Source organism: Electrophorus electricus, chromosome 1 (assembly GCF_041902795.1).
Source record: "Electrophorus electricus isolate QZ-2024a chromosome 1, ASM4190279v1, whole genome shotgun sequence".
Classification (NCBI taxonomy): domain Eukaryota; kingdom Metazoa; phylum Chordata; class Actinopteri; order Gymnotiformes; family Gymnotidae; genus Electrophorus; species Electrophorus electricus.
Genome location: NC_137497.1, coordinates 9,113,732 through 9,139,158, shown reverse-complemented (window position 1 = coordinate 9,139,158; position 25,427 = coordinate 9,113,732). Strand labels below are relative to the sequence as shown.

Genomic DNA, 25,427 nt, shown 5'->3' with positions numbered 1-25,427 from the left:
ATGCAACAGTTTTAATATGTTACACATTAATATGTGTCCAGGCTACATCCCACACATTATAGTAACATGGCCATCTTTCACAAATTATGAAGAAAATCATCAGTAAAGGTGTTTGATAAATGGTAAAGGAGTGTTGGAGGCAGCCATCTTCAGCTGCTGGTTATTTCAGCTGCAGATGATTAGAGAGAGATGCCAACCTTTATACATCTCTGTTATGTGCCAGTGTAGGGGGAGAGACCACAACAGACACTTTATTCTGAGCACAAACCACTATTACTAAAAAGTGATAGAGATCTACAGACATGCCATCTGACTCTATGGGGACTATAAGCCACAATAAAACCCAAACCCAACACTTACTCCACCCCAAACTTGTGTTCATTAAACATAAACCAGAGGAGAGAAAAGAAAATACAGTAGTAGATTTAACAAGCTCAAATCCACTCAGTGAATGTACAGTAATCTACACCCACGATATTTTATGTTGATACACACAGACACACAATAGACTACACTACCCAACAGTGGCACAATGACCTGGGGGAATTGTACTAGGACAGAGCCAACTCTGGAAACTGAAGGTACAAATCTGTGTTCTATTAGCATCCCTGTATTCAGTCTGTCTATTAAATCTTATCAGGCTGCAGTTATGGAGTGTTTGTAGTTTCACTGTAACTGTAGTGTGGTAGCAGCAGGGTGTGTGTAGGGCACCAGAATGGTCAGAAACAGTATAACACCATTATATGTAGTGAAGATAATGTTCCTAATATTTTCTCAACTAAAACTGGGAGCACACGAAACAGCAGAAAACAGTTTGGTCTAGAAATACAGTAATAACCTTGTGATTGTTGCCCTTGTGTCTATGTTGACGTATTAAAAATGTCAAAACGTACAATAAAAACACCACAAATTCTTAAAATTTTACCATTTGAAAAAAATAAAGGTAGTAATAACATGAATATCCAAGAAGCACTTGTATCCAGCAGTAACAGAAATATGAGTGACAGTAATTTTATCCAATCACATATGTGGTAGGACGGGCCGTGCCAGCAGACTATTGAATGACGTCATTACAGTGGCCAATAGCATCAGGGGAGCTGTTTTAACTTACTGAGGTGAAAGGAACTGTAGTGGATCATGAAAATGACAGAAAATCTCACAAACTGGAATTGGAGGATATTTGCTGCTATGGTGATTTCCAAGAGAAAAGGAAAATACCTGAAAGGGACAGACAAAAAGTAAAAGTAGATGGAATAAGACAGACAGACAAAGCCTGTATGAGTTTTTCACTCAATCTCTGATCGTCATTCATGGCTAACAGCTAACTAGGTAATGTTAACAAAGAAAATCTAACTGTTGATTTGTTTGGTGTGTTTACTGTTCAGCACAGATATCTAATCAGGTAACAGTCTCAACAATTTGACCAAACCGTCAATACACAAGATTGGAAGTCTTGTCGTTGCAACAATCAAGCTAAAGTCTTTTGGAGAAATGCGGTTGGATCTTCACGTAGTTGAGAGCAGGAGGGAGGATGGTGAGGGTGTGACGAGAGATTTGACGGGGATGTGATTTATAACATCTGGTGTTCATGAAGTACAGCTGTGTATTAATCAGTCAGGTCCCCTACATCAGTTTAAACACATTTAAACGTGGTTACTAGGTTACAGGTGTTCACTAGGCTACAACCACGGTCAAGTCATTCGCGCTTTTAAAATTATATGCGCCTGTATTCGCGATTTTACGGTATTTCGCTGCTCACCGCAATCTAACGCTCCCTAAGCAAAGAGAAACAAACGTAAGTATTTTTAAGAGCTTTGATGTACATGCCCTTTTACTACATTTAAAATTACAAAATACAGTTTACTTGATTGAACTAGTTTAATTGCATGATTAGATTAAACACAATTGGTAATATATTTACACAGCTTAATAAGCATTGTGGAAACTGCTTTTTCTACATCATGCTTCTCAGAAGTTTATTCTAGAGCTTGACTGCCAGCTGAAACAGGGGTTATCACTAGTGAAATGTGGCAAATGTGCAGGGCAGGGGAACTCCGGGGCTGAAATATTCCACTGCCAATTAAGTGGTGGCCCTTGGATATCACCAGATCAAGTTTGAAAAGATTCTACTGCACCAGTTTTTAATAAATCTATATTGAAGTCTTTCTATTTGTAATGATGTTTTCATTCCCATTTAATTCAGAGAAAGTATGATTACATATTTTTCTGAATTTTAACATAATGTAAAAACAGTTCCACTACCACATGTGAGTAGGAGCCCTTGACTATTAGCAGAGTAAGTTTGGACACATTTCACTGTACAATGTCTTCATAAATCCATATTAAAGTCAAACTACCTTTAGGCGAAATAATGCACTAATTTTGTTTAAACTGAATTTGGATATGTATTTCTCAGGAATTTCCCATAATGCCAAGAAAGTTATACTACCACATTAGAGTATGAGCCCTTGGCTATTAGCAGAGTAAGTTTGGACAGATTTCACTACTATTTTTTCAAAAAGCCATATTAAATTCGTACTACCTTTCAGGCGAATTTGTATTCATTTCGGAAAAGGCTGAATATGGATATTTGTTTCTCAGTTATTTCTCATAATGCCAGAACATGTCCACTTACCACATATGAGTAGTGTACCCTGGCTATCAGCACAGTAAGTTTGGACAAATTTCACTGTATTTTTTCATAAACCCCTATTAAAATCATACATTTAGGTGAATTCATGTACTCATTTCATTCAGGTTGATTTTGGATATTTATTTCTCTGAAATGTCCCATGAAGCCAAGACAGTTCCATGACCACATAAGTGTACATTTAAGTTTACGCCATTTGGCAAACGCTCTTGTCCAGAGTGACTTAGAAAGGTGCTTTGTCATTTTCTCATAGAACAGATCCTAGCCAGTAAAGTAGGTTAGAGTGCAAGATACCAATGAACTAGAATACTGTTGAAATACAGGGATCAGTGCTAATGCCTAGAAGTGCAAAATACATAAAAGCTCTATAACAGACAATCAGTGCAATAAACAATAAGTACTACAGTTAGTCAACACAGGAGCAGTCAACATCAGAGTAATAAACAATAAGTATTAGAGTTGGTCAACATAGGAGCAGTCAACATCAGAGTAGTAAACAACACCCTGCAATAAGTACTAGAGTTTCAGTTAGTCAACATAGGAGCAGGATCAGTGGTCATTTAAATATTCCACAAACAGATGGGTCTTCAGTCAGCGTTTGAAGACTGCAAGGGACTCTGCTGTCTGGACAGCACACGGAAGTTTAATAATCCCATATTAAAGTCATACTACCATTAAGTGAATTCATGTACTCATTTACAATATGCTAATTTTGGATATCTATATCTCAGAAATTTCCCATAATGCAAAACAATTCCACTATACTATATACTATGGAGTATGTTGTAACATCTGTTGTATCTACTGTAGAGTATGTTGTAATATTTGTTGTATCTACTGTAGACTATATTGTAATGTCTGTTGTATCTACTGTAGAGTATATTGTAATGTCTGTTGTATCTACTATATGGTATATTGTGATATCTGTTGTATCTACTGTAGGATATATTGTAATGTCTGTTGTGTCTACTTGCAGTCTAGCTACCTGTAGTCTTGGGGAAAACACTTGTGAAAATCTGGCATCAGATTTGCAACTGCCAAACTCCCTCCTGAGGGAACTGGACCTTAGTAACAATGACCTGAACAATTCAGGAGTGGAGGAGCTCTCTGCTGGACTGAAGAGTTCACACTGTAAACTGGAGTTACTCAGGAGAGATTTGTTATAGTCAATAAATATTCTTCTTGTATCTAAAAATAAGATGAGCTTTCTAGTGAAATTCACTGGGAATAATAATTTGGCTACATCTTTGTGCTAGAATTCAATTTCTCTACTAATAGAGCAGGAATCATCTTCTTGCTAAAGAAAAGACTCCTAGATCAAAGGACTGTTGTTTATACCTGTTTTAATGGCATAAACAACCCCCCCAACACACATATATAAGTATGCATCGCTTTGGATTCTTTGACTTTATCTCTGCATTATCATTGGTCCTGTCTCTATATTAAAAATGTTATTAAACAGCTTTCTCTGATTCACAGGTCCAGAAATGTGACAGTGTTATTACTCCTGGTATCAGAGCCAGATGTAGAATTCTGCCAAGATTTTACTGGCATCATCTCATACAGTCTGACATGTAACAGTCTTATAAGACCACTGAAATCACACAGTGTAAGTCCAGCTTTAGGGTTCTTCTGATGTAGGTTAATAGTGCACTAGAGTTCTGAAGGGCTGAATAAAAATAAGAGCTAAAATAAACAGACAGCAGCGATCTGGAGAAGAGTGAAAAAAGCCATCCGCCATGGAGGACGCCATCTTGGAGATGAGAGTGGAGGAACCTCCAACTACAGTTACCAGCCTCTCTAGCTGCCCCACGCAGGCTGGTCTGAAAATGCATCTCACTCTCTGTCTCTATACCTGTTTCTCTCCTTTCCGCAGACTGTCTGGTTGTTTGGTCACAGGGGAAGGCTGTTCTTCTCTGGCTTCAGCTCTGAGGTCAAACCCCTCCCACCTGAAAGAACTGGACCTGACGTACAACCACCCAGAAGAGTCAGGAGTGAAGCTGCTCTCTGCTAGACTGGAGGATCCCAACTGCAGACTGGACACTCTCAGGTATGGAACGTTAGTGTGTGCATGTGTATGTGGGTTTGTTTGTGTGTGCTTACATGTATATGTGTGTGTGTGTGTGTGTTTCTGAAAGAGTGAGAATGAGAAAATAATGAAAACTGAGTCTTCCATTCCTGAGTAGTGCAGTTCCCAAATCATACTGTGGTGGCTGGTGAGTTCACTCTCCATCATTCTCCTGTAGGAACTGCTGAGTTTTAGTTGACATGCTACATTTCCTCAGCCTCCTCAGGAAGTACAGATGCTGTTCTGTCAGGAGTTTATAAACTTTGTTCCATTTTTTGAGGTTAGTTGTAATTAATTTAAGAACCACAGGGTGTCAGTAGCAGTGAGTCAGTTCATGTGTGTAGCGATCGTAGAGTGAGAGAGAACAACTCCAAGAGTTCTAGTTATTATAGTTATTATATCCGTGCTAATGCAGTTGCGTCTGCATACATCTCATACCTTTTGAAAACATCGTCGTTGTGTGTAGTTTATTGTATTGTTATTTGTAATCACAGATCATTATTTGGTGGATAATTTATTCTCTGTGAAGTTTGGTGCATTGTTTGTTGTGTATATTGGTACGTGTTGTGGCCGGTGTGTTGCTGATTGTCTTTCATGTGATTCAGTTTCACGTTTCCTCCTGATGTCAATAAAACTGTGAACAAGAGCTGAACATTTTCAGAGTTCTGATGTCAGGAGAGTGTTAACCTGCAGATCATGCTGTGTATCGTACATAAACAGAGGACACAGCAGATACTGTTGGGATTTCTTTATGATGTGGTGTTTGTTGTAGGTCCAGGTGAGGTCCTCACTGATGTGGGGTGTGTGTTGTAGGTCTAGGTGAGGTCCTCACTGATGTGGTGTGTGTGTGTGTGTGTGTGTGTGTGTGTGTGTGTGTGTGTTGTAAGATCAGGTGAGGTCCTCACTGATGTGATGTGTGTGTGTGTTGTAGGTCCAGGTGAGGTCCTCACTGATGTGGTGTATGTGTTGTGGGTCCAGGTGAGGTCCTCACTGATGTTGTGTGTGTTGTAGGTCCAGGTGAGGTCCTCACTGATGTGGGGTGTGTGTGTTGTAGGTCCAGGTGAGGTCCTCACTGATGTGGTGTGTGTTGTAGGACCAGGTGAGGTCTTCACTAATGTGCTGTGTGTTGTAGGTGCAGGTGAGGTCCTCACTGATGCGATGTGTGTTGTAGGACCAGGTGAGGTCCTCACTGATGTGAACTCCAGGAGGTTGAAGGAGTTCACCCTCTCCACCTCCATCTCTCCTGTCTGTAGTGGTGTCTGCTGCTGCTTCTCCTTCCTCCTTGGGTCAATAATCATCTTCTTGGTCTTGTCTGCATTCATGGAGAGATTGTTGTCATGACACCATGTCACCATGTCTGTCAACTCCCTCCTGTATGCTGTCTCATCCAGTGATCAGTCAAACCAGTTTGATGATGCTGGTGTTATACTGGGCGGCCACACAGTCCTGGGGGTCCCAGTGTTCTCAGTCCTTGTGCTGGATGTACACTGCCAGTTCTGACTGACTGATTCTGTCTGTTAGAAAGTTCAGCCCCCATTTACAGAAGGAGGGTGTGAGTCCAATGGTGAGGAGTGTTTGTCAGTTTGGTTGGGGTGACTGTTGAATGCTGAGCTGTAACAGTACTGGAACATAACTGTCCATGTCCTCCAGATGTGTGAGACCCGTGTGGATGTCAGTGCTGACAGTGTCCTCAGTGCACTGGTTCTGACGCTCTGTAAACTGGTGGGGGGTCCTCTGGCCAATAATGGACATTACAGTAGTAAGAATATAGACCATAAGGAGCAGAATAAGTAGTGAGATGGAGAAAAATAAATAAAGAAAAATGGAACAATAAGCAATTCATGTCTAGTGTGGTTTTCTAGAAGTCCTAGTCTGGTCCCGACGGTGTGCACATGACCAAAGCTCTTCCTGTATGAGATCGTCCATGAAGGGCAGTGGAGAAGTAGCTGTGTGGGGTGGAGGTGTGGTGGGCTACAGCAGGGGGCATTAGGGGTTGGTGGGAGGAGCCATGGCAGCTGAGAAAGTAACATCACGACATCAGGGGCTGGTGAACCTCAGCAGACAGAGAGACTAGATTATTAGACATGTCCAGGTAGAGGGTATGTAAATTAGGGAACTATGATGTGCAAAGATGGACTCTGGCAGATGTAGTTATGGCAGCACAGTTAAAAGGAAGCACAGGCATGATCAACACTCCGCCGCTCTCAGCCAACAAACTAGAGAGACAAAAGAGAGGTGAAGTGACAGCATCATCACATCCCAGTTTACGAGAACTCTCAATGCCCATGAACCCCCAGATCTACACCTTTACCTAAGATGGGAAGTAGTTAATAATAAGTAGATATGTTTGCAGCCTTAAATCTTGAAAATCTCAAACATTTACAGTAAGGTTATTCCATAATGTGGGAGATTTGTAGGAAAAGGCTCTGTAGATCTTTGTTTCAGATAGAGAGAAATGTATGCCTGTGTGTGTGTGTGTGAGAGAGAGAGAGAGAGAGAGAGAGAGAGAGAGAGAGAGAGAGAGAGAGAGAGAGAGAGAACTATTATCTGTGTGTGAGAGAGAGAGAGACAGAACTATTATCTGTGTGAGAGAGACAGAACTATTATCTGTGTGAGACAGAGAGAGAGAGAGAGACAGAACTATTATCTATGTGTGAGACAGAGAGACAGAACTATTATCTGTGTGTGAGACAGAGAGAGAGACAGAACTATTGTGTGTGTGAGAGACAAAACTATTATCTGTGTGTGTGAGACAGAGAGAGAGAACGATTGTCTGTGAGACAGAGAGAAAGATCTATTATCTGTCTGTGAGACAGAGAGAGAGACAGAACCACTATGTGTGTGAGAGAGAGAGAACTATTATCTGTGTGTGAGAGAGAAAGAACTATTATCTGTATGAGACCGAGAGAGAAAGAGACAGAAGCACTATATGTGTGTGTGTGTGTGTGTGTGTGTGAGAGAGAGAGAGAGAGCGAGAGCCAGAACTATTATCTGTGAGAGAGAGAGAGAGAGAGAGAGACAGACAGACAGACAGAACTATTATCTGTGTGTGAGACAGAGAGAGAGACAGAACTATTATCTGTGTGTGAGATAGAGAGAGACAACTATTATCTGTGTGAGAGAGACAGAACTATTATCTGTGTGTGAGACAGAGAGAGAGACAGAACTATTATCTGTGTGTGTGAGAGACAAAACTATTATCTGTGTGTGTGAGAGAGACAGAACTATTATCTGTGTGTGTGAGACAGAGAGAGAGAATGATTATCTGTGTGAGACAGAGAGAGAGACAGAACCACTATGTGTGTGAGAGAGAGAACGATTATCTGTCTGTGAGACAGAGAGAAAGATCTATTATCTGTCTGTGAGACAGAACCACTATGTGTGTGTGAGAGAGAGAACTATTATCTGTGTGAAAGAGAAAGAGAGAGAAAGAACTATTATCTGTATGAGACCGAGAAAGAGACAGAAGCACTATCTGTGTGTGTGTGAGAGAGAGAGCCAGAACTATTATCTGTGAGAGAGAGAGAGAGACAGAACTATTATCTGTGAGAGAGAGAGAGAGACAGACAGACAGAACTATTATCTGTGTGTGAGACAGAGAGAGAGACAGAACTATTATCTGTGTGTGAGAGAGAGAGACAACTATTATCTGTGTGAGAGAGAAAGACAGAACTATTATCTGTGTGTGAGACAGAGAGAGAGACAGAACTATTATCTGTGTGTGTGTGAGAGACAAAACTATTATCTGTGTGTGTGAGAGAGACAGAACTATTATCTGTGTGTGTGAGACAGAGAGAGAGAACGATTATCTGTCTGTGAGACAGAGAGAGAGACAGAACCACTGTGTGTGAGAGAGAGAACGATTATCTGTCTGTGAGACAGAGAGAAAGATCTATTATCTGTCTGTGAGACAGAACCACTATGTGTGTGAGAGAGAGAGAACTATTATCTGTGTGAAAGAGAAAGAGAGAGAAAGAACTATTATCTGTATGAGACCGAGAAAGAGACAGAAGCACTATCTGTGTGTGTGTGTGTGTGTGAGAGAGAGCCAGAACTATTATCTGTGAGAGAGAGAGAGAGACAGAACTATTATCTGTGTGTGAGAGACAGAACTATTATCTGTGTGTGAGACAGAGAGAGAGACAGAACTATTATCTGTGTGTGTGTGTGAGAGAGACAGAACTATTATCTGTGTGAGACAGAGAGACAGAACCACTATGTGTGTGTGAGAGAGAGAGAGAGAACTATTATCTGTGTGTGAAAGAGAAAGAGAAAGACAGAACTATTATCTGTGTGTGACAGAGAGAGACAGAACTGTTGTGTGTGTGAGAAAGAGAGAGACAGAACTATTATGTGTGAGAGAGACAGAACTATTATCTGTGTGTGTGAGACAGAGAGAGAGAGAGAGACAGAACCACTATCTGTGTGTGTGAGAAAGACACAGAACTATTATCTCTGTCTGTGAGACAGAGGGAGAGAGAGACAGAACTATTGTGTGTATGTGAAAGAGAGAGAGAGAGAGAGAGAGAGAGAGAGAACTATTATCTGTGTGAGAGAGAGAGAGCGACAGAACTATTATCTGTCTGTGAGACAGAGAGACAGAACCACTATATGTGAGAGAGAGAACTATTATCTGTGTGTGAGAGAGAGAGAGACAGAACTATTATCTCTATGAGACCAAGAGAGAAAGAGACAGAAGCACTATCTGTGTGTGTGAGAGAGCCAGAACTATTATCTGTGAGAGACAGAGAGAGAGAGACAGACAGACAGAACTATTATCTGTGTGACAGAAAGAGACAGAACTGTTATGTGTGTGAGAAAGAGAGAGACAGAACTATTATCTGTGTGTGTGAGACAGAGAGAGACAGAACTATTATTTTTGTGAGAGACGGAGAGAGAGCGAGAGAGAGAGACAGACAGACAGAACTATTATGTGTGACAAAGAGAGAGACAGAACTATTATCTGTGTGTGAGACAGAGAGACAGAACTATTATTTGTGTGAGAGACGGAGAGAGAGAGAAACAGAACCACTGTGTGTGTGAGAGAGAAAGACACAGAACTATTATCTCTGTCTGTGAGACAGAGGGAGAGAGAGAGAGAGAGATAGACAGAACTATTATCTGTGTAAGAGAGAGAGCGACAGAACTATTATCTGTGTGTGTGAGACAGAGAGAGAGACAAAACTATTATCTGTGTGTGAGACAGAGAGAGAACTATTATCTGTGTGTGTGTGAGAGAGAGACAGACAGAACCACTATCTGTGTGTGTATGAGAGAGAGAGAGAGAGAGAGAGAGAGAGAACTATTATCTGTGTGTGAGAGCGATGGAGAGACAGAACTATTATCTGTGTGTGAGAGAGAGAGAGAGAGAGAGAGAGAACTATTATCTGTGTGTGTGTGTGTGTGTGTGTGTGTGTGTGTGTGTGTTCTTTAGGATGGAGCATGCAGGGGAGATCAGAATCAAACCAGGACTAAGAAAATGTAAGAAGTAAATGTAATGTACACACACACACACACACACACAGTATTTGTGATCTCTCCTATAATGTGTCTTCTTGTGTGCAGATGTGTGTGATCTCACACTGGACCCAAACACAGCACACACACGTCTCTCTCTGTCTGAGGGGAACAGAAAGGTGACGCGTGTGGAGGAGCAGCAGCAGTCGTATCCTGATCATCCAGAGAGATTTGATGTCTGTCATCAGGTTCTGTGTAGAGAGAGTCTGACTGGACTCTGTTACTGGGAGGTTGAGTGGAGTGGGGGAGGGGCTGATATATCAGTGACATATAAAGGAATCAGGAGGAAAGGACACAGTGGTGACTGTTGGTTTGGATGGAATGTAAAGTCCTGGAGTCTGAACTGCTCTGATAACAGTTACTCTGTCTGGCACAATAATAAGAAAACTGCCATCTCTGCCCCCCCCTCCAGCTCCAACAGAGTAGGAGTGTATCTGGACTGGCCCGCCGGCACTCTGTCCTTCTACAGCGTCTCCTCTCACACACTCACACACTTACACACACTCCACTCCACATTCACTGAGCCCCTCTATGCAGGGTTTGGGGTTTGGGGTTCTGACTCCTCAGTGTGTGTGTGTGTGAGCTAGAATAGCCTCCTGTGTCCTGGAGGAACACCTGAGTCTGCAGGCAAACACACAACTGGTGAACATCATAATACACACATGCCTGCTGAGTATAAAATACACACACACACACACACAGATGATGGTAAATGAAAAACTGCAGTCTTTCATTTTTTTATTTCTTTCCTCTCTCTCTTACACACACACACACACACACACACACACACACACACTACAAGTCTCTTACACAAACGTATGCACACACACACACACACACACACACCACACCTCTATCTCTCTCACACATACACACACACTACAAGTCTCTTCCACAAACGTATGCGCACACAACACTCAAACACACACACACACCTTTCTCTCTCTCACACACACACACACACATACACACACACAAAATACCACAAAATACACTTGTATCTTTCTCTCACACACATACACACACACCTCTCACACACTTTACTTCTTTCACACATACATGCTACACATCTGTCATACACTCTATACCTCTCACTCTTTCACACACACACACACACACACACACACACTAAACCTCATACTCTCTCACACACACTCTCTCTCACACTCACACACAATAAATGATGCTCCAATAAAGGACTGAGATGCAGTTGATTTCTGTACATAAATATACATAAATACTGTTCTACAAGTTTCACATGCTGTGGAATCATAACCTCACTGTGTTAAACTCTGTACAAATCTACACATTAAAGGTGGAAATCTTTGGAAACTGAAAGGTTTTTCATTCTGTTTTCTAAGTGTTGGAGTGATACAGATACAGATGTTGTACACAGTATGAGTGAAATGTATTATGATAGTTACTCTCCACCACAGTGTGTTCATATGGACTCTTGTGTTTGAGACGCACATATGCTATGTATGTGTGTGTGTGTGTGTGTGCAATACGGTTGATCTCGAGTTGTGAAGCACCACTTCGGACGCGCATGCAAGCTAACTGGGTGTGTTTAATCAGCCATTTTAATGTCATCTAGCCAGATAGTCAGACACTCTGTATTTTACACATAAATGACCGAGACGAGCGACCGATTTAGCGAGCTAGCTCGGTCGGTCGGTCGTTTGTGCCTAATTTCGCCCATTAAATCTTTTACATTCTTGACGTACGTAGACGGGGAATAAAAGCCAGGTAAAGAACCAGAGCGTAAAACCTACCGAAAACGGATCGAAGGGCTAAACTTCAGACAACAGGAGAAACCGGCTGTGCTGATCTCCACTGTAATCCGGAGACAGTCAGCTGGTGTTCGGCACCTTTTCCAGTCGCGCTAGTTTACTAGCTAGTTGGCTAACGTACGACAGCTTTCTTTCAGAGTAATCTAACAAAGCGGATGTGTTCAGATTCCACTCATACTGAATAAAATGTACTAAAGGTCATAAAGACGGTGAACTACCATGGCGTTGTTCAAGCATAACCCACTAATGTTAGTATTCAAGAAAACTACTGAAAACACATCTGCTAATGTTGATTTCTAGCTAACGCTAGTTTAGCTGCACTGTAGCTACAGTACAGTACAGCATTGACCTGTTCCAGCCTCTCCATCTGTATTTCTCTCCAGTGTCTTGGCTGTTTTGTTTTGTTTTTTGATGATTTTTGCCCTGGTTTTCTCTCTGAACTGTGAACTCTCTTCTTCTTTGTGTACTGTGAGGACGAGCGTCAGGTGCTGTGCTGATCTCCACTGTCATCCGACTCCAAACACACCTGTACCGGCGTCTCCTCATTAGATGCGCAGACCTGAATGAACTCCAACGTCCACGAACGCTCCACATTTACTGTTGATGGTTTATATGAAATTCACAAAGAGCTGTTTGTCCAGAAAATATTAATGTGTCTGCTGAATATAAGCATGCACAATATAAAAAAAAAACATTTATATGTATTATTCATTGTATTGTTAAGTTTAAAAGCTCGATGATAATCTGGAATGCCATAAATTCCAGTATAACAAATGTAAAGGGGAGGCATCCGGTTTTAATTGGGCCAAAATGCCGAAGAATTTGAGGAAGTTGATGGAGGGCAAGAAATCAAAAAGAAAACATTTGAAATTAATAAAGTGGCTGCAAAATAAGAAAGTACTACAAAGAAAGATGAAATGCGATCTTTGTCACCACAAAATGAAACTACACAACAGCAACTGATGGGACTGCTATGAATGGTAGGCTAATGAGTTTACTTAAATGTTTTACTGTAACTTTATCTTAAATTAAACTTTCTAGCTAACGTAGACTTTATCAAATAACGTTGTCCCTTAAAGAATGCAGAGATTAATTGCAAGCATTTTTCATTGTGACTTTGGCACATTCTAACATCGAATAGTAATTTAACAGTGTTAAATAGGCAGAACATGTAACGTTGGGTCTAGACTGTTAGACTCTCTGTACTGATCGCTATCCTGGTACATATTATTGTTATCATACAGGAGGTGTCAACGTGCTGTGCTCAGGGGAAGGCAGACGAGGAGCTCAATCAGACACAACTCTGTGTTTAGTGTTCTGAAGTGTCTCTTCAAAGGGATGACATCTGTGTACAGGTGGGAGCAGCTAACACACACCGGCTTATATGTCTTACTTTATACAAGTGTGAACTGAGTGGCCATTTGAACTGTAATCAAACAGATTTTTGTTCAGCACATCTAGACACTTTCTGTAGTGTAAAAATATTTTAATGTTGCAATCTCAAACATCCATGTGTAACAAGCAGGTTAATTGGTTTTATTCAAATCAAGTCAATTGTTTGATTAAAAGAAGCAAAATAACCAGAACAGTTCACATGAACAAATTAACTTAATTAACGAATAAACTTCACAATTTTACTGAGTACATTCAATATCTAAGTAAGGAAGTGTTAAATACAGTTATTAAATTATTTAATAAATTTAGCACTATTATGTCCCTTCAAATTTTCTCAAGTTTCTTGTCAAAAATGTCTAAGAAAGTGAGAGAGGCTTGTGTGGTGGCGATGGAAGAACTCAGAAGAAGGAAAGGAGGATGCAGACAGTTCACTGTCATAGATGAGAGTAACTTCAGGCATAGAAGAAATGCAGGTGCATCTTTTATGTGGGTATAGAATTTTGTATAGTCTTAATAATGTATAATGGACATACAAGTCTTCATGCTTCATACCTTTAATTCTTTCATCTTGTTAATAGTTCTTAATTAATGTAATAATGCTTTACTTTTTATGTTACACGGTATGGAAGAGGGCGGATGGCCGGGCGTTGTGGAGGAGGCAGTGGGTCTCTGGGATGCTGGGTGAAAATGCTGTCCACACTAAACAAAGAGAGCCAGTTCTTCACCTAGTTCAGAGAAGGTCCAGAAGGGAACTAGTGCCACTTATCATTCAGCATGTAAGGAGGGGATCCACAATCCTCAGTGGTGAGTGGCGTGTCTACCAGCAGGCTCTGTCTCAGCTTGGCTACAGACATTACACAGTTAACCACAGTATATCATACATGGATGCTCCTACAGGGGCTCACACCCAGCATATAGAGAGGGCCTGGAGAACATACAAGGAAACTGTTTGGAGGTTTAGAAGTAACTGGACAGAGGAGCTGTTAAAGGATCACTGGACAGTAATAGAATGGTATGAATGGCTAGCAAAAAAACACACCATAATGGCCCTCTAGGACGATTCATTCATGATCTTGGAAAGAAGTCCTACTATGCATATTTATTAACAAGCACATTAGTCTGAAGACATTAAGTCTTTTTTTAATGTGTGTATTTTACTGTTTATGTGAGACCTGTTCAAATAAAGTTAAAATACAATTTCAAATGTGTTATAAATATGTTAATGTATAGTCATTCTGAATTGTCATGTAATTCAGGGTTGTTCATTAGTGTCACATTAGTGAAATTCAAGGTGTAGTACTCTTTTGAAATGTACAGCAAATAGTGATGATTAAACAGTAACTAACTTTTGTTCCTAGTACTATACAGAACAAAATACTGTTGCTCCTTTCTTGTCTTTTTTGTACATTTTGGTCAAATCCTTTAGATGGTGTTATTATCTCTGTCCTTTTATGGAGGCAGGGAAATAAAAAATGTGTTACAGCCAGTAATTCATACTTACAATAGTAATTTTTTACCAACCTTTGTAAATGTCTATATATTGAGATGTTTTGCAACTTTAGATAAGGGGCTCCAACATATTTTATAAATTATTACCAAGTCATTTATACATTTCTTAACGGACAACTTAAAATGATAAGTTTCCTTTAAAGTGTGTCGTTTATAAATGGCCTACAGACATTTATAGATATTCATGTATATTGAATAGTTTTCACCTTAGCGGCTGTAAAATGCTACAGATAATTTCTATATGACGAGTAATTTAGAAACTACAGCTGCTGTTTGTTACTGTTTAACAAATAATTTGTATGACTACACTTTTTAATTATTTTAACAGGTTCACAAAGACTCTTAGGAGCCAGGATTAGTAAAGCTGTAATTTTAATAATATATTAACTAATGGTGCATATCCTCTGAATTCCTGAATTGGTCACCATTAATTCTGAAATTGTAACATACATATTTACATTAACATTTAAGGTGTTTAGCAGACTCTCTTATCCAGAGTGACTTTGTTGTGCATAACACAATAGCATATTTCATAAATGCAATTAAAACTTTTTTATTTTTTAATACGTTTTAATAAGTGCAAAACTAATGTTCAGGTAAGTGTATCTTCAGTCGGCGTATGAAGACAATGAGGGACTCTGGTGTTCAGACAACCAGAGAAACTTCACCACCTGTAGGGCTACAACAAGGAGTCTTGATGCTTGTCTTCCAGGCCTCTTAAAGGATGGAGGTTAAGCAGGTTGCACCTGAAGCTCAGTGAGTTCTAGGCACAGGTTGGGTTTCACCATTGTAAGGCTCGTGACATGACAGCAACTGGTTATGGCTACAGCAAAGTTTTACACGAGCGGACAGAGGTACCAGGGCATTCTTATATCTTATAAAGTGTAGGCAAGAAAACCTGTAGACTGTGAATATTACAGCAGGACATGTACAGTCCCAAGATGCCTCAAAGACATGTAGACTGTAAATATTACAGCAGGGCATGTCCTCAAAGACAGTGCCCACAAAGAGGGTTTATTGTAAAACATGTTAAAAGAAGGCAAGAGGTAAGGAAACATCTCTTGTTATTCTAGGAAATACGACCTACCACCTAAAGCCCCTGGAGCCCCAACTCCAAGCCCTACACACAGTAACCTAACAACATTCTGAACATTTACTTTAACTAAATGCAGTTCCATTGTTCCTGCACGTATGCAATGGCACAATTCATTATCTAATAAAGAATAGCGCTTAAAAACCCAATTAAGCATAACATCTGACTTCCTGATCTGTTCATGATCAGATAATTATGAAGTGAGAGCTTAGATACATCTTATAAATGATTACTAATATATTAATTCATGATGAATAACACTAACTCATTAGTTCATGATTAGTTCATTATGAATTGCAAGCATATAAATGCTCTACATACTATTGTTATTATAAAGTGTTTCCCTTAAACGCTTCACACCCTCTCCATTAGCCATTAGACCCCTGACACTGAAATGACCCCTGATACTTTGCACATTATAGCTTCCAAATATACACACCCTCGTACCTGGACATACCTAATAATCTAGTTTCTCTGTCTGCCGAGGCTCATCTACCCCTGATGTCATGATGTTACTGAGCCTCATCATCTGCCATGGCTCCTCCCACCACTCCCTGATGCCCCCTGCTATAGCCCACCACACCTCCACCCCACACAGCTACTTCTCTGTTGCCCTTGATGGACGTTCTCTTGAGGGATGGGTTTCATACACATGCACACCATCAGGACAAGACTAGGACCTCTAGAACATTAGACTAGACATTAACTTTTTCATTTTTTTGTTATTTTTCTCCTAAAATTATTTTTGTGGTGACCATTGTTGGCCAGAGGAGGATGGTGCCCCTTTTGAGTCTTGGTTCCTCTCAAGGGTTCTTTCTCATGCTCTAGGGAGTTTTTCCTCACCAGTCACCCTTGTCTTGCTCACTGGGGGCTTTGGACGCTGACATTTGTAAACCTGCTTTGTGACATCTGTTGTAAAAAGCGCTATATAAATATGTTTGCAGTTCTCTGCTTCTAGAATTATATATGTATGTGTATTGCACGTGTGTGTATTTGTATTATGTGTGTGTCTATTGTGAGGGATTTCTAATCATTCCTACATGGTATAGAACTGAATCCTTCAGGATTAGTCAGGCCACAGCCTGTATAAGTCAACACTGGCTCCACCTGCTCCTGTTGGCTCCTGTCGTCTGAAGTTCACCCGTGTTACACCACTACTGTGTTTCCTTCACTGGCTTCCAGATGTAAAAACCCCAATGTTCACTTAAAAAGCCAAGAATGGAGCAGCTCCTCCCTACGTGATGACACTGGTCAAAGCCCAGCCCCAACCTCAAATACACCTTCCTTCAAGTCTCATGGAAGACAAGCATCAAGACTCTTCCCTGACCATGTCCCAGATGGAGGGACGAACACTGTCTTCAAACGCAGACTGAAGACTCATTTACTTGTGGAGTATTTAAGAGTATTTATTTGTGGAGTATTTTTGACCACTAATACTGCACTTATGGAAATATCATTGTAATACTCCAGTGGTAAAGACACATGGCTACACTCCAACTGGATACAAAAGAAAAGGTTTTTATTGGCTCCCAGTGCTCCAGCGCAAAAGAAAAAACACATCCCATCAAAAACATACAAAAATGTTCAAAAAAAGGAAAGTTTAGCATTTACAAGGATAAAAGTCCAGCAATCATAAATTCTCCAATATCAATCAACTTCAAAACCTCAAAGATTTCCATTAGAAACTTAAATATGGAAAAACAGCAAATGAGGTGATGTCACTTCCTGTCTTTGGGCAGGCATATTCTCCATAAAAGTCCCCTTTAACACGCTACGGTTTCTTTTCCCTCCAAAACAACATGGAAGCCTCTCCACAAAAATAATCACAGGTAAGTTATTTTTCTCTTAATCTAATTTTGTTTTACCTACTTCAATCAAATATACAGACTTTCCTGACTAGATAAACATTATATTTAAACTCTAGTAACATAAGAACAATATTTCATTTCAAATACAATAAATTTCTATAATACATTTCACTCATACTGTGTACAACATCTGTATCTGTATCACTCCAACACTCAGAAAACAAAATGTAAAACCTTTCAGTTTCCAAAGATTTCCACCTTTAATGTGTAGATTTGTACAGAGTTTAACACAGTGAGGTTATGATTCCACAGCATGTGTAACTTGTAGAACAGTATTTATGTCATAAGTACAGAAGTCAACTGCAGCTCAGTCCTTTATTGGAGCATCATTTATTGTGTGTGTGAGTGTGTTTGTGTTTGTGTGAGTGTGTTTGTGTGAGTGTGTTTGTGTGAGTGTGTTTGTGTTTGTTTGTGTGTGTGTGTGTGTGTGTGTGTGTGTGTGTGTGTGTGTGTATTTTATACTCAGCAGGCATGTGTGTATTATGATGTTCACCAGTTGTGTGTTTGCCTGCAGACTCAGGTGTTCCTCCAGGACACAGGAGGCTATTCTACCTCACACACACACACTGAGGAGTCAGAATAAACCCAAAACCCTGCATAGAGGGGCTCAGTGAATGTGGAGTGGAGTGTGTGTAAGTGTGTGAGTGTGAGTGTGTGAGAGGAGACGCTGTAGAAGGACAGAGTGCCGGCGGGCCAGTCCAGATACACTCCTACTCTGTTGGAGCTGGAGGGGGCAGAGATGGCAGTTCTCTTATTATTGTGCCGGACAGTGTAACTGTTATCAGAGCAGATCAGACTCCAGGACTTTATATTACATCCAAACCCACAGTCATCACTGCGTCCTTTCCTCCTGATTCCTTTATATGTCAGTGCTATACCAGCCCTCTCACTCCACTCAACCTCCCAGTAACAGCGTCTAGTCAGACTCTCTCTGCACAGAACCTGCTTACAGACATCAAATCTCTCTGGATGATCAGGATACGACTGCTGCTCCCACACACATGTCACCTTTCTGTTCCTCTCAGATAGAGAAAGATGTGTGTGTGCTGTGTTTGGGTCCAGTGTGAGGTCACACGCATCTGCACACAAGAAGACACATTAGAGGAGAGATCACAAATACTGTGTGTGTGTGAGTGTGTACATTTAGTTCTTACATTTTCTTAGTCCTGGTTTGATTCTGATCTCCCCTGCGTGCTCCACCCTAAAGAAACACACACACACACACACACACACACACACACACACACACACACACACACACACACACACACACACACAGACAATAGTTCTGTCTCACACACAGATAATAGTTCTGTCGCTCTCTTTCTCTGTCTCACACACATATAATTGTTCTGTCTCTCTCTCTCTGTCTCTCACAAAGATACTAGTTCTCTCTATCTTTCACATACACACAGATAATAGTTCTGTCGCTCTCTCTCTGTCTCACACATAATAGTTCTGTCTCTCTCTCTCTCTCTCTCTCTCTCTCTCTCTCTCTGTGTGTGTCTCACACACAGATAATAGTTCTGTCTCTCTCTCTCTGTCTCATACACACAGATAATAGTTCTGTCTCTCTCTGTCTCATACACAGATAATAGTTCTCTTTCTCTCTGTCTCTCACACAAGTAATAGTTCTCTCTTTCTCTGTCTCACACAGATAATAGTTCTGTCTCTCTCTGGCTCACACACAGATAATAGTTCTGTCTTTCTCTCTCACACACAGATAATAGTTCTGTCTCTCTCTGTCACACACAGATAGTAGGCCTGTCTCTCTCTCTCTGTCTCACACACAGATAATAGTTCTGTCTCTCTCTCTCTGTCTCACACACATAATAGTTCTGTCTCTCTCTCTCTCTCTCTGTGTGTCTCACACAGACAATAGTTCTGTCTCTCTCTCTCTCTCTCACACAGAAAATTTCTGTCTCTTTCCCTCAGACACACAGATAATAGTTCTGTCTCTCTCTCTTTCTCAGATAATAGTTCTGTCTCTCTCTCTCTCACAGATAATAGTTCTGTCTCTCTCACACACAGATAATAGTTCTGTCTCTCTCTCTGTCTCACACACACAGATAATAGTTCTCTCTCTCTCTTTCTCTCTCACACAGATAATAGTTCTGTCTCTCTCTCTGTGTATCACACAGATAATAGTTCTGTCTCTCTCTCTATGGCTCACACAGATAATAGTTCTGTCTCTCTCTCTCTCTCTCTGTGTGTCTCACACAGACAATAGTTCTGTCTCTCTCTCTCTCTCTCACACAGAAAATTTCTGTCTCTTTCCCTCAGACACACAGATAATAGTTCTGTCTCTCTCTCTTTCTCAGATAATAGTTCTGTCTCTCTCTCTCTCACAGATAATAGTTCTGTCTCTCTCACACACAGATAATAGTTCTGTCTCTCTCTCTGTCTCACACACACAGATAATAGTTCTCTCTCTCTCTTTCTCTCTCACACAGATAATAGTTCTGTCTCTCTCTCTGTGTATCACACAGATAATAGTTCTGTCTCTCTCTCTATGGCTCACACAGATAATAGTTCTGTCTCTCTCTCTTTCTCTCACACACACACAGAGATAATAGTTCTGTCTCTCTCTCTCGCTCACACACAAAGATAATAGTTCTGTCTCTCTCTCTCGCTCACACACAGATAATAGTTCTGTCTGTCTCTCTGTCTCACGCACAGATAATAGTTCTGTCTCTCTCTCTTTCTCTCACACACACACAGAGATAATAGTTCTGTCTCTCTCTCTCTCGCTCACACACAGATAATAGTTCTGTCTGTCTCTCTGTCTCACGCACAGATAATAGTTCTGTCTCTCTCTGTCTCACGCACAGATAATAGTTCTGTCTCTCTCTGTCTCACGCAGATAATAGTTCTGTCTCTGTCTCACGCACAGATAATAGTTCTGTCTCTCTCTGTCTCACGCACAGATAATAGTTCTCTCTCTCTCTCTCTCTCTCTCTCTCTCTCTCGCTCTCGCTCGCTCTCTCTCTCACACTCACATGCGCGCGCCCATGCACAGGCATAAGTTTCTCTCTATCTGACACAAATACCCACAGAGCCTTTTCCTACAAACCTCCCACACTATGGAATAACCTTACTGTAAATGTTTGAGGATTTCCATATTTAAGGCTGAAAACATCTACTTATTAACTACTTCCCATCTTAGGTAAAGGTGTAGATCTGGGGGTCCATGGGCATTGGGAGTTCTGGTAAACTGGGATGTGATGATGATGTCACTTCACCTCTCTTTTGTCTCTCTAGTGAGTTGACTGAGAGCGGTGGAGTGTTGATCATGCCTGTGGTTCCTTTTAGCTGTGCTGCCACAGCTACATCTGCCAGAGTCCATCTTTGCACATCATAGTTCCCTAATTTACACACCCTCTACCTGGACATGTCTAATAATCTAGTCTCTCTGTCTGCTGAGGTTCACCTGCCCCTGATGTTGTGATGTTACTTTCTCAGCTGCCATGGCTCCTCCCACCACCCCCTGATGCCCCCTGCCGTAGACCCCCACACCTCCACCCCACACAGCTACTTCTCTGTTGCCCTTCATGGACGATCTCGTACAGGAAGAGTTTCGGTCATGTGCACACCGTTGGGACCAGATTAGGACTTCTAGAAAACCAGACTAGACATTAATTGCTCATTGTTCCATTTTTCTTTATGTATTTCTCTCCATCTTACTACTTATTCTGCTCCTTATTGTCTATATTCTTACTACTGTAATGTCCGTTATTGGCCAGAGGACCCCCACCAGTCAGCACTGACATCCACACGGCTCTCATACATCTGGAGGACATGGACAGTTATGTTTCAGTGCTGTTCACTGACTACAGCTCAGTATTCAACACAGTCACCCCAACCAAACTGACAAACACTCCTCACCATCGGACTCACACCCTCCTTCTGTAAATGGGGGCTGAACTTTCTAACAGACAGAATCAGTCAGTCAGAACTGGCAGTGTACATCCAGCACATGGATTGAGAACACTGGGACCCCGCAGGACTGTGTGCCCACCCAGTATAACACCAGCATCATCAAACTGGTTTGACTGATCACTGGATGAGACAGCATACAGGAGGGAGGTGACAGACATGGTGACATGGTGTCATGACAACAATCTCTCCATGAATGCAGACAAGACCAAGAAGATGATTGTTGACCCAAGGAAGAAGGAGAAGCAGCAGTACACACCACTACAGAAAGGAGAGATGGAGGTGGAGAGGGTGAACTCCTTCACCTTCCTGGAGTTCACATCAGTGAGGACCTCACCTGGACCTACAACACACACCACATTAGTGAAGACCTCACCTGGACCTACAACACACAACACATCAGTGAGGACCTCACCTGGACCTACAACACACACCACATCAGTGAGGACCTCACCTGGACCTACAACACACCCCACATCAGTGAGGACCTCACCTGGACCTACAACACACAACACATCAGTGAGGACCTCACCTGGACCTACAACACACAACACATCAGTGAGGACCTCACCTGGACCTACAACACACAACACATCAGTGAGGACCTCACCTGGACCTACAACACACAACACATCAGTGAGGACCTCACCTGGACCTACAACACACAACACATCAGTGAGGACCTCACCTGGACCTACAACACAAAACATCAGTGAGGACCTCACCTGGACCTACAACACAAAACATCAGTGAGGACCTCACCTGGACCTATAACACACACCAGATCATAAAGAAATCCCAACAGTATCTGCTGTGTCCTCTGTTTATGTATGATACACAACATGACCTTCAGGTTAACACTCTCCTGACATCAGAACTCTGAAAATGTTCAGCTCTTGTTCACAGTTTTATTGACGTCGTGAGGAAACGTGAAACTGAATCACATGAAAGACAATCAACAACACACCAGCCACAACACGTACCGACACACACAACACACAATACACCAAACTTCACAGAGAATAACATTATCCGCCAAATAATGATCTATGATTACAAATAACAATAAAATAAACTACACACAACCAGAATGTTTTCAAAAGGTATGAGATGTATGCAGACACAACTGGATTAGCACAGATACAATAACTACAATAACTATAATAACTATAATAACTACAATAACTAACTATAATAACTAGAACTCTTGGAGTTGTTCTCTCTCACTCTGCGATCGCTATACCCATGAACCGACTCACTGCTACTGACACCCTGTGGTTCTTAAATGAATTACAACTAACCTCAAAAAATGGAACAAAGTTTCTAAACTGACAGAGCAGCATCTGTACTTCCTGAGGAGGCTGAGGAAATGTAGCATGTCAACTAAAACTCAGCAGTTCCTACAGGAGAACGATAGAGAGCGAACTCACCAGCCACGACAGTGTGATATGGGAACGGCACTACTCAGGAATGGAAGACTCATTTTTCAGTATTTTCTCATTCTCACTCTTTCATAAACACACAGACACCAGCACAGAAACACATACACACAGACACACACACACATATACATGTAAGCACACACTATAACGTTCCATACCTGAGAGTGTCCAGTCTGCAGTTGGGATCCTCCAGTCTAGCAGAGAGCAGCTTCACTCCTGACTCTTCTGGGTGGTTGTACGTCAGGTCCAGTTCTTTCAGGTGGGAGGGGTTTGACCTCAGAGCTGAAGCCAGAGAAGAACAGCCTTCCCCTGTGACCAAACAACCAGACAGTCTGCGGAAAGGAGAGAAACAGGTATAGAGACAGAGAGTGAGATGCATTTTCAGACCAGCCTGCGTGGGGCAGCTAGAGAGGCTGGTAACTGTAGTTGGAGGTTCCTCCACTCTCATCTCCAAGATGGCGTCCTCCATGGCGGATGGCTTTTTTCACTCTTCTCCAGATCGCTGCTGTCTGTTTATTTTAGCTCTTATTTTTATTCAGCCCTTCAGAACTCTAGTGCACTATTAACCTACATCAGAAGAACCCTAAAGCTGGACTTACACTGTGTGATTTCAGTGGTCTTATAAGACTGTTACATGTCAGACTGTATGAGATGATGCCAGTAAAATCTTGGCAGAATTCTACATCTGGCTCTGATACCAGGAGTAATAACACTGTCACATTTCTGGACCTGTGAATCAGAGAAAGCTGTTTAATAACATTTTTAATATAGAGACAGGACCAATGATAATGCAGAGATAAAGTCAAAGAATCCAAAGCGATGCATACTTATATATGTGTGTTGGGGGGGTTGTTTATGCCATTAAAACAGGTATAAACAACAGTCCTTTGATCTAGGAGTCTTTTCTTTAGCAAGAAGATGATTCCTGCTCTATTAGTAGAGAAATTGAATTCTAGCACAAAGATGTAGCCAAATTATTATTCCCAGTGAATTTCACTAGAAAGCTCATCTTATTTTTAGATACAAGAAGAATATTTATTGACTATAACAAATCTCTCCTGAGTAACTCCAGTTTACAGTGTGAACTCTTCAGTCCAGCAGAGAGCTCCTCCACTCCTGAATTGTTCAGGTCATTGTTACTAAGGTCCAGTTCCCTCAGGAGGGAGTTTGGCAGTTGCAAATCTGATGCCAGATTTTCACAAGTGTTTTCCCCAAGACTACAGGTAGCTAGACTGCAAGTAGACACAACAGACATTACAATATATCCTACAGTAGATACAACAGATATCACAATATACCATATAGTAGATACAACAGACATTACAATATACTCTACAGTAGATACAACAGACATTACAATATAGTCTACAGTAGATACAACAAATATTACAACATACTCTACAGTAGATACAACAGATGTTACAACATACTCCATAGTATATAGTATAGTGGAATTGTTTTGCATTATGGGAAATTTCTGAGATATAGATATCCAAAATTAGCATATTGTAAATGAGTACATGAATTCACTTAATGGTAGTATGACTTTAATATGGGATTATTAAACTTCCGTGTGCTGTCCAGACAGCAGAGTCCCTTGCAGTCTTCAAACGCTGACTGAAGACCCATCTGTTTGTGGAATATTTAAATGACCACTGATCCTGCTCCTATGTTGACTAACTGAAACTCTAGTACTTATTGCAGGGTGTTGTTTACTACTCTGATGTTGACTGCTCCTATGTTGACCAACTCTAATACTTATTGTTTATTACTCTGATGTTGACTGCTCCTGTGTTGACTAACTGTAGTACTTATTGTTTATTGCACTGATTGTCTGTTATAGAGCTTTTATGTATTTTGCACTTCTAGGCATTAGCACTGATCCCTGTATTTCAACAGTATTCTAGTTCATTGGTATCTTGCACTCTAACCTACTTTACTGGCTAGGATCTGTTCTATGAGAAAATGACAAAGCACCTTTCTAAGTCACTCTGGACAAGAGCGTTTGCCAAATGGCGTAAACTTAAATGTACACTTATGTGGTCATGGAACTGTCTTGGCTTCATGGGACATTTCAGAGAAATAAATATCCAAAATCAACCTGAATGAAATGAGTACATGAATTCACCTAAATGTATGATTTTAATAGGGGTTTATGA

General features: G+C 41.0%; 2 protein-coding genes across 9 annotated transcripts in view; one reads left to right on the top strand and one right to left on the bottom strand.

The window, feature by feature from the left end:
- LOC113569406 (NACHT, LRR and PYD domains-containing protein 3-like) overlaps positions 1–25,427 on the top strand; it is a 429,360-nt gene that overhangs the window by 294,574 nt on the left and 109,359 nt on the right. The window contains exons 10-12 of one of the 6 annotated variants that reach the window (XM_081711244.1): positions 4,527–4,700; positions 10,153–10,199; positions 10,284–11,361. The exons of the other annotated variants lie outside the window; for them this stretch is intronic. Of the exons in view, the coding sequence (XP_081567370.1) occupies positions 4,527–4,700; positions 10,153–10,199; positions 10,284–10,822 (760 nt within the window). The 3' untranslated portion in view covers positions 10,823–11,361. Of the gene's footprint in view, positions 1–4,526; positions 4,701–10,152; positions 10,200–10,283; positions 11,362–25,427 lie in introns of those variants that run through there. 6 annotated transcript variants of the gene reach the window in all.
- Positions 17,520–25,427, bottom strand: part of LOC145657022 (NLR family CARD domain-containing protein 3-like) — a 36,102-nt gene continuing 28,194 nt past the window's right edge. The window contains exons 10-12 of one of the 3 annotated variants that reach the window (XM_081711257.1): positions 23,427–23,600; positions 19,045–19,091; positions 17,520–18,969 (exon numbers count right to left, since the gene is read on the bottom strand). In XM_081711257.1, the coding sequence (XP_081567383.1) occupies positions 18,434–18,969; positions 19,045–19,091; positions 23,427–23,600 (757 nt within the window). In that variant the 3' untranslated portion in view covers positions 17,520–18,433. Of the gene's footprint in view, positions 23,601–25,427 lie in introns of all 3 variants that reach the window. The other 2 variants (XR_014122818.1, XR_014122817.1) reach the window with 2 other exon arrangements.